Source organism: Galeopterus variegatus, unplaced genomic scaffold, assembly GCF_000696425.1.
Source record: "Galeopterus variegatus unplaced genomic scaffold, G_variegatus-3.0.2 Scaffold206, whole genome shotgun sequence".
NCBI lineage: Eukaryota > Metazoa > Chordata > Mammalia > Dermoptera > Cynocephalidae > Galeopterus > Galeopterus variegatus.
Window position 1 is genome coordinate 500,464 of NW_007726317.1, and position 16,003 is coordinate 516,466.

At 39.7% G+C, this 16,003-nt stretch overlaps 1 protein-coding gene across 1 annotated transcript in view; it reads right to left on the reverse strand.

Moving 5' to 3' along the window:
• SLC25A13 (solute carrier family 25 (aspartate/glutamate carrier), member 13) overlaps positions 1 to 16,003 on the reverse strand; it is a 159,143-nt gene that overhangs the window by 112,028 nt on the left and 31,112 nt on the right. Inside the window, exon 3 of the mRNA XM_008565821.1 lies at positions 11,362 to 11,477. Within this exon, the coding sequence (XP_008564043.1) occupies positions 11,362 to 11,477 (116 nt within the window). The remainder of the gene's footprint in view (positions 1 to 11,361; positions 11,478 to 16,003) is intronic.

The following is a 16,003-nucleotide window of genomic DNA, read 5'->3' on the forward strand; positions in this document are numbered from 1 at the left end:
GGAGCCCCTCTGTCCTCAGCCTCCACAAAGACCACCTCCCCTTCCTTCTCTAAAGCCTTGTGATTCTCTACTCCACCCAGATTCTGTTCACATCAAATGATAAAGCTTTCCTGGATAAAGCCCAGTTCACGTGCATTTCAATAAGTTACCTACACATATGTGTTAATGGGACAACTTTCTACATATCCTGAGAACTCTAACCCAGGTACGTTCTTTTCCTTCTAATTACTTTCTACCATAGTAAAACACATCTTAACTGATGTATTTGCTTATGGTTCTTTACTTCTTCATGAAAAATATTAAATCCTCCTAACATCTGATATAGACTGAGACCACAATGAGCTAATTGACTCCTATCTAGATGATGAAAGGCCCACTCCACGGAGGAGTGTAAACACAACCAGAGGGGTTGGTGTGGCACAGTGAATAAGTCAGCCAAAATCAGGCTGCTCCCCTGGTTCCCAGGCAAACCCATGACTATGGCAAGTTACTTAACCTCCCCATGCCCATTTCCTCATCAGAAAAATAAGAATTATAATAGTACAGACCTCCTAGGTTACAAGGATTAAATGATGAAATTAATTATAAAGCGCTTAGCCCAGTATGTTTTAAGTGATGAATAAACTTAAAGATAAAAATGGTTATTTCTCTTATGGTATTATATAAAACCACAATAAGACCAATAGCTACTAGCTGGTCCTTTTTTTCCTTGGACCCTTCACTTACCCCACAGCCATTCAGGAGCCAAGTCATGTAAATTCTCTCTTGGAAATGGCCCTGTGGGGTCCGCCACCCCCTGCCTAGACTGCTACTGCACTCCCCAAATGACCATCACCTCCAACCCTTTCTGGAATGCAAAACCATATCACACTGGTTCAGTATGCACACATCTTCAGTCACCCTCTGCTTACTCAGATAGTCTCCTTCCCTCCTACCCACTTACCCCACTTTAAATTATAGATGGTATATCCTGACATATTATATATTTTTTACTTGTTTACTGTCTCCTTCTCTAATATGTTCCTCCAATGTGCCAGGCACACTCCATCCTTAGAACTTGGACAATGGCTATTCCTTCTGCCTGGGACAGTCTCTCCCCTCCTCCAACCCCATATCCACATGACTAATTCCCTCACCTCTTTAAAAAAAAAAAAAAAAAAAAAAACTTTATTGAGGTAAGAACACCTAACATGAGACCTACTCTCATAATAGATTTTTAAGTGTAAAAAACAGTATTCTTAACTACACGCACAATGGTGTACAGCAGATCTCTAGAGCTTATTCATCTTGCTTGACTGAAACTTTATGCCTGTTGATTAGTAACTCCCCACTTCCCACTCCCCCAGGCCCTGGCAGCCACCACTTTTGGATTCTATTAACTTGCCTATTTCAGATAACACATGTAAGTGAAATCATGCAGTATTTTTCCTTCTGAGACCAGATCATTTTTCTTAGCATAATGTCCTAAGGTTCATTCATGTTGTTGCATATCTTTTTTATGGCTGAATGATATTCCATTGTAACTTTATACCACATTTTCTTTATCCATCCATCGTCAATGGACATTTCAGGTCATTTCCACATCTCGGCTATTGTGAATAGTGCTGTAATGAGCATACAAATGCTAATCTCTCTTCAAGATCCTGATTTCAATTCTTTTGGATAAATACCCAGAAGTGGGATTGCTGGATTATATCGTACTTCTATTTTTAATTTTTTTTTTTTTTTTTGTCTTTTTCCATGTCCGGCAACGGATCGCAACCCTCAGTGTCGCCCCCGCACCGGACCAGGACCGGCAACGGGATCGCAACCCTCGGCGTTGCCCCCGCGCCTCGCTCAGCCAGTGAGCGGGAACTGGTCTGTATGTGGGATCCGAACCCTCGACGGGAGCGCCGCCGCGCTTCCCAAGCGGTGCACTAGCGCAGTGCGCCACCGGGCCGGCCCCTATTTTTAATTTTTTAAGGAACATCATACTATTTTCCTTATCGGCTGCACCATTTTGTATTCCAACCAACAGTGCACAAGGGTTCCAATTTCTTCACATCCTTACCAAAACTTATCTTCTACCTCACCTCTTTAAAATGTGTGCTCAAAGGTCACTTTCTCTGTTTTATTTACTCATGTCATGTATCCCAAGGGACTAGAACAGGCTTGGTACATAATAGTTGCTCAATAAATTCCCATTGAATTAATTTTTTGGATTAATGAATGCATTTATTGAATAAATAAAGTAATTAACCTCTTTGCCCAGATCGTCACGTCACTGTCAACGGGACCCCTGATCTACCTTTACGGTGTTATCTTGCCCTCTTCCCTAAGTGAACCTCCCATGAGGCCCTGAACCCCTCCCCTCACCCTACCTCTTCCACATTAAGTTTTTGCTCACATGGTCTTCTCCATCTCAAACTGTCCTCTCTCAATTCCATTGTTTGAATATTAATACCTCTGTTTTTGTGAGTCTTGGTATGTTTCATGAACTTCCTTTATATCCTACAAGGATGTTCATCTCCTTGAAAGATGGACCCGGGTGTTCCTTATATTTGGAGGCCGGCACACATAGCACAGGACCTTACACAGAAGAGGTGTTCCATCAAGATGATGATGGAATCAAAACCTCATTTGACAGATGGGGAAAGGGCCAATCTGATAATGTGGTCACATGTTCATTAACTCAGATAGATCCTGACTTCCAACTTGGTTCTCTTCCCATGATACCACTCCATTTACCTGACCCTTTGCCCACACTCTAGTTCTACATTCCATCACAGCAGAGAGCTGCTGGGGCATCCTAAATTCCTACTCTGAAACAGATGTGGGTACCCAACACACTGCTGCAGTAGCACTCTACTCAACAGATTAGGAGAAAAGTCAGCGGAGCCACAGCACAATCCCAACAAGGCCTATGTTAAATCCTTATCTTACATGATCAACCTGACACCTGCACCCAGGGTGAAGGTCTTAGACTTAAGGCAACTGAGGGCCCACACCTTGGAATCATGCCTAACTGGATTCAAATCTATTTCCTCAAGTTACTGTGATTAGCTATGGGAACTTGGACTTTCATAACTACTTTTTGCCCTGTTTTAAAAATTGTGGTAAAATATGTATAACCTAAAATTTACCATTTTAACCATTTTTAAGTGCATAGTACTGGGGCATTAAGTACACTTATACTTCTGTGCCATCACCACCACCATTCACCTCCAGAACCTTCCTTTCTAATCTTCCAAACCAAAACTCAATACTAACTAAACTCTAACTCCCCATTCTCTTTTATCTCCAGCCCCTGGCAACCACCATTCTACTTTCTGTCTCTATAAATTTGACTCCTCTAGGAATGTCATATAAATGGGATCATATAACATTTGTCTTTTTGTGACTGGCTTATTTCACTTAGTATAATATCCTCCAGGTTCATCCGCATAGTATACATCAGAATTTCCTTCCTTTTTAAAAGGCTGAATAATATTCCATTGTGTGTATATACAACTCTTTGTCAATGGATATTGGAGTTGCTTCCACCTTTCTGGCTATTATGAATTCTGCTGCTATGAACATTGGCTATTACGAATACTGCTGCTATGAACACTGGTATACAAATAGGTTTGAGTCCCTGCTTTGATTCTTTTGGATATACGCCCAGAAGTGAAATTTTTCCTATCTTTCTTGATCCTCACTTTCCTCATCTGTAATAGGGACAATAACATCACTTCATAGGGTTGTTATGAGAATTAAGTGAGAGACTATATGTAAAATTCTTATCGTAGTACCTAGCATATAGTAGATACTCAATAAATGATAATAATTATTACTAACTTTATTACCATCACCAGCAAAAGGACTTTTTATAGCAATCACTGATTAACCAGGAAAGCATCTCATCACCATTTCAGAAATAGAAAGATCAAGTTTCTTCACATCCAGCTCTAGCCAAGGGTCTCTCAGCTTGGCTCAGACCACACCATCAGAAAAACAGGTGCTTGTAGCAATTCTGCCTACTTCCTCTTGCAATACTTGTGTAGCAGGCCCAGGCCAGGGTGACAGCATCTCAAAAGCAGGTATTTTAACGCTGCTACAGCTCATTTAAAAAAGAAAAAAAGCAGTCACTGTAGCATGCAGGACTTGTGACCATGTCGTTATAGTTATGTCTTTCCATGTGATGTCAAGAAAGGTCACCTGAACTGTGAGAGACCCTATATCTACTATCCAGCCACAACTAGGCAATCTTAATTATCTACACTTATTTGAAAAAGAAAATGAATGAGACTTAATAGCAATGAAGAGTCACATAATTTTGACTTATTTGATCCCAAGTTAAAATTTCATTTGATAGAAACACATGACAGAGGGGTTTATCATGAACCAAATTTTTCAGAATTTGTAAATAATATTTAAATTAATAAATGCATCCTTTCAAACCATATTACACCCAAAGAGAGGAACACTTTTTTTTTTTTTTACATTTTCCTAATGTTTTCCAACTTTCTGGAGGTATAATTGACTAATAAAAATTGCATATATTTAAAGTATACAGTGTGAGGTTTTGATATACATGCAAACTATGAAATGATTACCACAATCAAGCTAATTAACATATCCATCACCTCACAAAATTACCTTTGAGTGTGGTGAGAATACTTTATGTTAGCAAATTTCAGGCAAAAAATATATTATTATTACCTGAGGTCACCATGCTGTACATTAGGTCTCCGGAATTTATTCATCTTATAACAGAGAGTTTGTAACATTTGACCAACATCTCTTCATCTTCTCCACCCCTTGATCTCTGGTAAACAAACTTCTACTCTCTATTTCTGTGAGTTCAACTTTTTTAGATTCCACATATAAGTGAGATCATGCAGATTTAGCTTCATTTCTTTGAAAGAAAGAAACTTCTTTGTTTCATAGCTCATAGCAAACACCCAGATATTACCACAGCACACCATTCTACTAAGCATCTTAATCCCTAGTCTTAATATCATCACCTTATACTTATCCCTGTCAATACTCTGGTGCAGGGGTCAGCAAACTTTGTTCTATTAGCCCACCAGCTGTTCTTGTAAATAACCTCAGCAACATAGCTACACCCACCATTTACATATTGTCCATAGCTATTTTCTGCTGCAACAGAGTTAAGGAGTTGTGACAGATACCCTAAGCACACAAAGTCCAAAATATTTACTATCTGGCCCTTTACCGAAAAAGGTTACCACCCATGATCTAGCATAAAGAGTAATACTTTAAAAAAAGAAAAAGAAAACCATGCTGACTCTCCAAAAATATAAGTTTTAAAGACATAAGGCCTTAAATTTTATAAGTTGAAATTTTTATAAATATCTCCTCACATACTAGCATAGAGATTTATAAAATAATGGTACTTTATTATTTCCTTCTTTCAGTTAAATGACTAGACAATCAACAAGCATCATTTTCTAGCTCCTCTTCTTATCCTACTTGGCTTCTACCATGATTTCCTTCCTTTTGCACACCTCTCCCTCCTACTCTGGTAACTAAAATTTGAAGTATCAGTAACATTCCAATTCACAGAATTCTGAAGTTTCCTTCCATTTATTATATTCAATATATACTGATATAACATAAATCTTTTGAAATATTTATGAACTTAAAAAGTCAACTCTTCATCTCAGATATAAAATTCAGCACATGTTCCTACAACCTTCTATCTGAGGCACTTGGCACTGATTCCTACTGTCAGTGGTCTCATCTGCAAAATGCCAGAAGTGCGCTAAAATCTTTAGATGACAAATAACATAGATATGCTCCTTTTCCCTTACAAAATTTGCAGTCTTCACTGACTTGGATCTTTCAGATTGTGGTGAAGCAGGCACACTAACATTTCTTACTAAGTAAACTTTTATTTAAATACTTTAAAAACCCTTAAGAGAGTAAGAAGTTTACTTATATCCACACAGACACTTCAGATATAGATACATAGTCAATGCAATAACCTTCAAAATCCCAACAGGATGTTTGTGGCAATCAACAACTTATTCCAAAGTTGTGTTCATAATGAACAGAGCCAAGAATAGCGAAGATAATCTTAATGAAAAAGAATGAAGCTGGAGAACTTGCCAGATATCATGGCTTATTAAAGCTGTAGTAGTTAAGACAGTACAGTATTGGTGGAGAATAGATAATTATAAAAAAAGAAAAGAGAGTTCACAAGGAGACCCCATGTGATTTACAATAGCAGTGCTACTGTAGTGCAATAAAGAAAAGTGATCCTTTCAATAAATGGTGCTGGGTGAACATATCCTTGGGGAGCAGGGGGAGAAGAAAGACCCCTACATCCAATACCACACAAAGATGCATAGACAAATTCTAGGAAGACGAAAATCTAAATTTGAAAGGAAAACAATAAAACTTCTGAAAGGAGAATATCTTCATGGCCTTGGGGTAAGCAAAGGTTTCTTAAGCAGGATACAAAAAACACTATCCACAAAACAAAATGATGATAATTAGTACTACATTAAAATTAGGAACTTATGTTCCTCAAGACTCCATTAGATGAGTTAAAGTACAAGCCACAGAGTAAAGACATCTGTGAAATAGGTAACCCACACAAGCCTTGTATTCAAAAAAATAGGCATACCATGGAAGAGGACACGTAAATGACCAATAAATATGAAAGAAGCTGCTCAACTCATTAGTAATAAGGAAAATGCAAATTAGAGCCATACAGTGAGATATCATTAAAATAGAAATGACTTGGTAATACCAAGTTGGCAAAGATATGGAATAGATAGAACTCTCACACACCGATAGTGGGAGTGTTAACCAGTACAATCACTTTGGAAAACAGTCTGGAAAGAGCTACTGAAGCTAAATATGTACATTTTCTATGGCCCATCAATTCTGCTCCTAGAAATTCCCACACTTACACACCAAAAAAAAAATATGTAAAAGAATGTTCAAAGCATATTATGGAGTAGCCAAAACTGGAAATGTCCCAAATGTCTATTAACAATAAGATATGTACATAAATAAATAAATTAGGATAGAATTACACAATGGAATACTACACAGCAAAGAAAAAGAATATAGTAAAAATATATACAACAACATGGATGAATCTCACAAATAAAACGTTGAATAGAAGAAGCCAGACCAAAAGAGTACATTCTGTGTTGGTCCATTTATATTAAGTTTAAAAATAGGCAAAGCCAACTGATGGTGACAAATGTCAATTGTTACCATTAGGACTGAGGGCAGTGGCTGGGAGGAGACCTCTGGATTGCTGGTACCAGTACCATCCTCTTTCTGATGTGAATGGTGATAAACAGGTATATATACTGTATAATCATTCACCAAGATGCATACTTATGACCTGTACATTCTTCTGCACATATGCTATATACTACAATAAAGTATACTGTGGTACTTCAAAAAGTTCATAGAAAGTAGAATTAAAAGATAGTTCCTTGTACCAGACAGCCGCCAAAAAAAAAAGATAATTTGAATCTTTCCATGAATTTTTTGAAGTACCTTCATATAAAACAGTCATATAAAATAGGCTTTAAAAAAGCAAATGAAAATATTTATAAGAAATTTTTTTCCCTTCATACAGAATCACAAATTACTAACTAGAGGGCTGCCCCGTGGCTCACTCAGGAGAGTGCGGTGCTGATAACACCAAGGCCTCGGGTTCAGATCCCTATATAGGGATGGCTGGTTCGCTTACTTGGGAGAGCGTGGTGCTGACAACACCAAGTCAAGGGTTAAGATCCCCTTACTGGTCATCTTTTAAAAAAAAAAAATTACTAACTAGAATTTGCCAATAACACTGACATCCTGTCATACACCTATTGATATCTCAAAATGCTACTTATAGATATCGGGTATCAAAAAAAGAACACATGGTGAGAGCAGGAATATTGGAGATAAGTTTGCCCTCAAAGGAAATAGGAGAATGTAATGAACTATCAAAGGAACAAAACTGGACAAATCAAGATCTTCATTGTAGCAAACACAGAGAGTGATCCAGACATGAAAATATGGTAAATGTACACAAGTCCCCAGAGAAAACAGGACAAGGTCCACTGAAACGTGACACTTGATTATGTGTGTCTCCCTCCATCTGATTTTTGTGTAGTGCATATCAGCATCAGTGTTAATGGGAGTGTGAACACCACCCGCTTATAGACAACAATGGTGCATACTGAGCTTAGTCGCCCTGCTCTAAACACACTCCTATGTGGAAACCCAATAGGTAAACAGATAAAAGTGTGGAACTGCTCTCACTCTGGATAAGATGCAAGGCTGGGAGACATGCGGGAGCTGAGACCCCACCCCAGCCTTCCCTGCAGCCCATGGGAGGCCCCAGCTGAGCGTGGGTACAGTGCGCAAATGATGCTCACCCCATGCACCACAACTGACCAAGCCGACATGGGAAGTATTAACAGGGCCCCTTCCTCTCTCACCACTCCATGTTGACTCCTCCCAAAGATGCACACCAAGGCAGACAAGGGTCATTCTTGGGTGCAGGAATTACAAGCAGCTGAGGAAGTAACCAGAGGTGAGACTGCCATCACACATATCTCATATGAGCAGACGTACGAGCAGTCTCCTCTGAGCAGCCAGCCAGTTGACAGATCTGGATTCTCACTCTCTGAATACTTTGGGTTTACGAGACCAGGATTGACTAGGTAAGTCCACTCTTTTTTGTCCAACTCTGGTTTTATTTGTTTTAATGTCTTCAGCTCCATGATGAGTTTCCTGGAAAACATACTTATGGCTAGCTTCTTGTAAAGGTACCTGCTGTTGAAACATGCCTTAGGCTGCCACACCCCCTATATGATTTTGTTTACTAGGGCAAAAGACTGTTACCCACACCACCTATACTTGATGACCTACCCTTCCCTATGAAAAATGTTAGAAGTCAGTTATTAATTTGTGGTTTGATAGTCATTTGGGTATCTTAATATTTCTCCTTCAGTTTAATCCGAAGTAGGGATTAATGGCTCAGAAAACTCAGGCTATGTTTTATGACACCCACAGGGTGAAAATTCCATTGGCTCATCACAAAGATACACAGAGCATGCAGACAACATGTTGTTTTGTGCGACAGGCAAACTCTAGAATAAATTACCTACGGAAGGTGGGGCATTGGTAGAGGGGCTGTACATTCTTCTACAATAGTTATGCACACCGATGACATAATATTAGCTCCTTGAAATCGGGGCTTCCAATCTCTCATGTCTTGAGAAACAGGACAGAGTTCAACACACAGCAGGTGGTAAGCAAACTACTGGCTAACAAGCCAGTGGTTAAAATAAGGAGCTTCCCAAAGAACAAGAAAAAAAGAAAAAGAAAACAAAAATCTTTTCTCTTTCAGGCTATTTCTTTTTGTATTATTATTTTTACAAAGGCCTTCGTTTTCCAGAAAGTGACTTTATATGCAGTAGATCTTTTAATCCCTGCATAGTCCTATCAGGTAGGTATTCCCTGATTTTATAGATGAGGAAAATAAGGCTCAGAAAGTTGAAATAACTTGTCCATCAATAAACAGCTAGTGAGAAGAGAAACAAAATTCTCATGCCGCTGTGCTTTCCACAGTTCACATCCTGCTCCTTCACCTGTTCGTTCTTTACAATCACACTCATGCACACACCTCTCTGCACTGGTGAAAGTCTCCTGTTACGTTCCTCCACCAGGGCCAGTGGTGTGTCTGGAACCACAAACATCCCTTGCTACTTCATACCCATGAAGGGAAGACTGTTCAGGATCAAGGAAACCACCTGAAGCCCATTCCTCAGTCCTCCCATCTCTCACCCAGCTCTCTCCCATTCCTCCCATCCAGACTTGCTGGGGTAAATAGGAAAACGAGAGAACACACCTGTGATGCACGTGCTGAAACTCACAGGATTCCTTGTTCATCCCAAGGAAATGCTATCATAACATTTTCATCAACCTGGCTTACACGGGGTAAATCAATGCCACCATGAGCTAGCTGCTCATTTATTACTTGAAGATTTTAATAGGAACGTTTTTTTTTTTACTGGCTTTCTATTGGAAAGTTGTGGGTGCAGTGATGCTAAAGAGGAATTAGGTGATGGAAAAGGAAATAAACTACAGTTCATCTAAAAATTTTTAAATATTAAATAATCCTCATGAAGTGTTAATGGAAAGCATCTGAGCTTCTAGAAACAAAACAAGGCAAATATATAATTTTTTGCCTTTGCCCTAGATGATGTGACATTGAATAACTGTCATTTAAATGAGCATGGAGGTATGAGGGTAGGTAGGGTGGAGAAGGTTGGCAGAATAAACCTATTATACTATTTTACCTATACATTATGTGGTTATTATCTTCATTTTTTGATAAGGAAATGAGGACTTGAGAAGGTAATTGTCTCAAAGACAAGAGTGGGAGAGCTGGAAGTGGCTAAGTCTCTGATTCTAGAACCTAAGCTCTATTTCACCACCTGTATATTTCTCACAATACATCAAATAAGACAAACCCAAAAGTTCTGAATAAATTGGACACCATGAATACAGACATTTAAAATGGGCACATCAGCCATCTTCCCTGAAAGCACAATCCGTATGCCCAGAGGGCTCCAAAATTCTTCCTGGGCAATGCTGTCGCAGGTTCCGTGCTTACACAACCAATGCCGGACACCACATAGTCCAAGGGAGACATGATACTTTCTGCCAAATCTATCTTCAGTAGCCAGTTTATTTTTTAAAAAGAACTTACCACTGCCACACCACTTCCTGGTCTTCCCTTTCTTCTAAAAACTTCTAAGACTTCAGGGTTTTCTGCAGCTTTGTAGCAAGTCCCTGCAGATGTTTCTGCCTTTCAAGATAAAGGCGGCAGCAGCACAGCAGGCACTGCCAAGTGACGGGGTGTGCATTGTTTAGAAGAACAAGGGCCTCCTGCACCATTCTGAACCATCATTCATGTGCTGGGCAGTGCCTCTGGCCTCAAGCTACTCCATGAGGACAGGGAAGGACAATAAGTACTGGGTGCATGGTAACTTCTGCTCAGAGGCAGTTGATCATCTTCTTCGTGCTCTCTGTGGAAAGCACTACTGATGGTGAAAGGAAGGGACACAAGTCCTGTGTGGCTGTCACCTCCTATGATTCTGTGAAGAGTCACACCACATTCTCCCCCACCTTAAAACTAAATCAGAGTATCAAAATTACTAAGCCAGAAACTTATTTTTTCAAACAGGAAGACATTTCAACTAGAGTCTCAAAACATGGAGATATGTTTGTTAAAAGGGCTATGCTAACTTCTTAAAAGGATTTTATACTTACATTTCATTTCCGGGGGGGTGAGGGGGATGCTCACACAATACACACTTACACAGGTATGCACACAATCATGCTCCTTACCAAAAGTAACTTCTCCTTTTCCAGCTTTGTCGAACAGCTGAAAGGCCACCATAAACAAAGCATCCGGGGCACACAGGACAGATTCAAATGCTACAAATTCTTGAAAGGATATTAATCTGCAACATAAAAGCAGCATAAAGCATAAAGTCAGTAGCTTGTGGAAAATAAAAGCATATGCAAATATACACTAAGGGAAAAAATGAAACGTCACTGTCAAAAAATAAAATTCAAACCTAAAAATATTTATAAACACTTAGCATTTCTTTTTACATATAGTGGACTGAAATAACAATGTACAGAATCTAAAAGACACGACAGGCTTGAGAATATGGTGGAACACTAAATGCATTATAATTTCAAATGTAACTGTTTTATCCAACATCATTTATGTTTCAGACCTCTGTCTTCTTCAGATATTTTGTTAGATCCTATAATTAAAGCTTAGGCACTTTAGATTAAGACATGACTGTGTAAGGGCAAAACAGAGCAGCTTTGTTATTCATTAACACCCTTAGACACCATGTGCAAATGGTCCACTGATATTCACTCACAACTGGTATCTACTGACCACATGTGAACTGAACCAGGGATATTACAGAGGGAAGTACAGATAAATCAGATAAAAATGTGACCCCCAAGGAACTTCTGGTCTGGTAAGGTGGATACGACCAATACATAGATAGCAGGATTCTGGCAGAAAATCAAAGAAGGCTTTGTGGCAGAAATAAAATTTGAGCTGGGCCTTTGAAAATGAGTAAAATTCAGATATGCAGTAAGGGGTGGAGATAGGAGGGCACTTCAAGCAGAAAGGCAGGTGCAAGAAAGCTAAGGAGAGCACAAGGAAAATGGTGAGTGACTGTGTCTGGACAGTACAGTGCATAAAAGAGAACACTGTGAAATGAGATTAGAAATACGGGACCAGACATGGCCTTGAAGACAAGAAAAGGGCCTGGTCATGCTTCTCCAGGGTAAAAGGAGTGACAGAAAGTTTCTGAGGAAGATCATAACATGATCAAATCTATGCTTTGGGAAAAGCATGACAGGCCAAGGATACTTTGACTTCCAAAGAGTAAACAGGTCCATAAAAGCTTTTCTAGCAATGTTTTTTTTTTTTTAACCACTCTTTTGTAATTTAAATTTCTAAATATTTCAGTGATACATTGAGATAGTCCAAGTCTCTGGAGAACATAGAGGAAGGAATAGAAATGTTTCATGTTTCACAGAACACTTAATGACTTCTAAACATCATACAGAGAGAATATTTTTTTTTTTTTTTTTGGTCTTTTTTTGGGACTGGTAAGGGGATCGCAACCCTTGGTGTGGTGTCGCCCACACCGCGCTCAGCCAGTGAGCGCACAGGCCATTTCTATATGGAATCTGAACCCGCGGCGGGAGCGTCGCTGTGCTTCCAGCGCCGCACTCTCCCGAGTGCGCCATGGTACGGGCCCGGGAGAATAAATTTTTAAACAAAGTGTTATAAAGTTAACTTAGCTGTTTCCCAGAATGTTACCTGATTACAATAATGCCACAAAGAAAGGGAAAAAATCCTGGTGTTCAATACAGTATCTCTATATCATTCACCATCTAAAACATATCCTTCTGAATGCCAGAGAACACTTGGGAACAGCATGTGTTACAGGAGAATACCTGCCCAGGGCATTTTATCCTCTGTTATGGTCTCTCTCACTGAGAATCTATGTGCAAGGAAGACCAGAGGAAGGAGGGAATAGGAAGGCAAGCAGATATGAGTCGAACATTCTTGAACAAACTCAAGGAGCTTACTACCTGTTAAGGGGAAGGGGCGAATCATGAGCATATGTAACCACTAGAACGCAAGAGTTGAATGTCAAAAGCAAAAGCAGAAATAAAGCACTGAGGGGCACAAAAGAAGGAGTGATTATGCTGCCTGGAAGAGCCAGGGAAGGCTTCGTGTCATTTAAAACATTTTTAAAGTTGAAAAGATCTTAGAGATCATCTAATTCAACCTCCTCGTTTTACTTTTGAGGAAACTGAAGCTGGAAGACATTAATGACATGGGTAAGGTGAAACAATTGGCTTCTGGCATTTTGGTCTAAAAACCAGGTCCCCTGGTTTCCGTTTGACGTGGGTAGAATTCCAACTGATGTGGGAAGATGGAGAGAGGAAGGAAGGGCAGAGAGAGGACATTCCACACCAGGCAATCAGCACAGTCCAGAGGTGAAAATAAATGGATGTGCTGTGATTAAAGAAGGATGCGGACTTCCTGAGCCTGCAACTAGCAGGTCATGAGAAGTAAAAGCCTGGCTTGAGCTAGGATGCCGGCCACCTGTGCAGGACCTCAAAGGCCAGGCTACAGAAGCTCCACTTTTTTGCAGGCAGTAAGAAATTTCTCAAAGTTTTTGGATTAATACATGTCAGGTTCAAATCTTTGTTTTGGAGAAAGAACTGCTGTAGAAGATGAATTTAAAGCAGGAAAGACGAGATGTGGGGTAGAGCCTGACAGCTAGGGACAAGCAGGGGTCTCAACCAGAGGGGAGCCTAGAAATGAAAACAGGGAAGGCTAGAGAAACACAGTGGAGGCAGTAATGACAAAACGTGGTAAGGACTGGATGTCATAGGCGGAGGGAAGGGAAAGAGGCCAGGATGCTCCTGAGACCTCTAACTTAACTAATGAGATGGTGATACTACCACCAACAATCAAGAATTTAATAAAAGAAAAAATTGGAGAGAAGGGACTCATGGGAGAATGTGACCAATTCTGACTGAGTTAAATTCGATGTGCCAGTGGGATGCTAAAGTATGGTGTCCAGCGGAAGCCAAAAGAGCCCATGTGGAACTCAGGAGAGATGCTGGATGGGCTGAATTGTGTTCCCCCCAAATACTAACTCCCCTACCTCAGAATGTGACCTTATTTGGAAATAGAGTTGTTGCAAATGTAATTAATTACAGTGAGGTCATACTGAAGTAGGGTGGGCACCTAATCCAATGTGACTAAAGGCTTTATAAAAGAGGGAAACTTGGACACAGGCATGTACACAGGGAGGATGCCATGTGAAGGAGGCAGAGATCAAAATGATTATTCTACAAGCCAAGGAACGCCAAAGGTTGCCATCAAACCACCAGAAGCTGTGCAACAGGCATGGAACAGATTCTCCCTCAGGTCTCTCAGAAACAACCCTGACAACACCTTCATCTTGGACTTCCAGCCTCTGGAACTTGAGACAACAAATGTCTGTGGTTTTAAACCACCCAGTTTGTGGATTTTGTTACAGCAGCCTGAGGAAACTAATACAGAGTCAAGATGAGAAATACAGGCCTGGGAGTTTTTAAAGAAAGGTTACTTAAAGTGTGAATGAAACAGCCACAAGTATTTCACTTAGCGATGTTTCGTTTTCCTCTTAGGAAATGCCCTAACAAAGGAGAACTGTGAGGAACTCACCCGCAAGTCCACCACACGCTAGGACATCTGAAGCAAGGGGACAAATGTGTTTCTGAATGTCTGCATCCTTATCACCACCCCACCACCCTGCTGAGCAGGCAACAGCAACCGTGTGGCCACACTGTACTGCTCAACCAATGTAACTCACTGGCAGTTTGTTGAGGCAGAAAACAATCATATTTGCTAAAATACCCCTGCACAGACATTAGGTTAGTTAAAAGAGAATCACACCATGCGTTATCTAGAAAAGGGACATTTTTTGTGTTATGGTCTGAATAAAGAAAGGTTTAAATACGAGTACAATAAAAAGAACATCTTACCTCTCTCAAAACAGTACAAGAAACCTGTAGACTATATATATGTGCGTGAACAAATCCTCCTCTGGCAATGTCAATATTTCATAACCATAACCGGCCAATGAATATGCTGGTATTTTAGGCATATTACTGATACCAAAAAGGTATGTAATCCTGTTAGATACGAATATTATACATCTATGTAGGAGGTATACAGATGAACCATGAAATCATAACGTTCATCACGATCATTTTGGATTATTGAGTTAATCTGACTAAAAGGCTATCATAATAATTATATAGTACTATGTTCATTTACAGCATGGTATCGAAAAACGTTTATATATATTTTCATATAAACAGTGCTTCAATCTTGCTTTACAGATTTAATGGGTATTAACATAAGTTACAACAAAGAATGCAAGCATAATCAAGTTCAGACCCGGCTGGTGAGCTCACTTAGTTCCTTTTCCACCCCCAACTCCCTAAAGTTCTTTGACAATGTTAGATACCCTTTAAAACTAGTCTCATAGCTCTGATTAACTGTGTCTAGAATCTAAGGAAGAACAGTATTTGACACCAACATTCACCTGAAGCAACTAATAGGTGACACGGGTCACTTCACACAGAAGCAAATACTGAAGTCCCATTTCATAGGCCTGCACTGTTCAGAGATTAGGGAGAGTAGGTTTCTAACTACTCTATTTCATGGTTCTAGTGTTACCAGTGATTTTTTTTTAAGCATGTCATTTTTGTTTTCTAAACTACTAGAGCTACTGTTCTCCTTTTAGAAGCCATTTATAACAGCAGCAACTTTATGACTCCTTTAAAGTCTAGGTAAAACAGAAAAACACTGCATGCTACTATAAAATACTGAGCCAAGGAGGAAAGAGATTAAAAGTGGATTGCATCTGTACACTATGCTTAC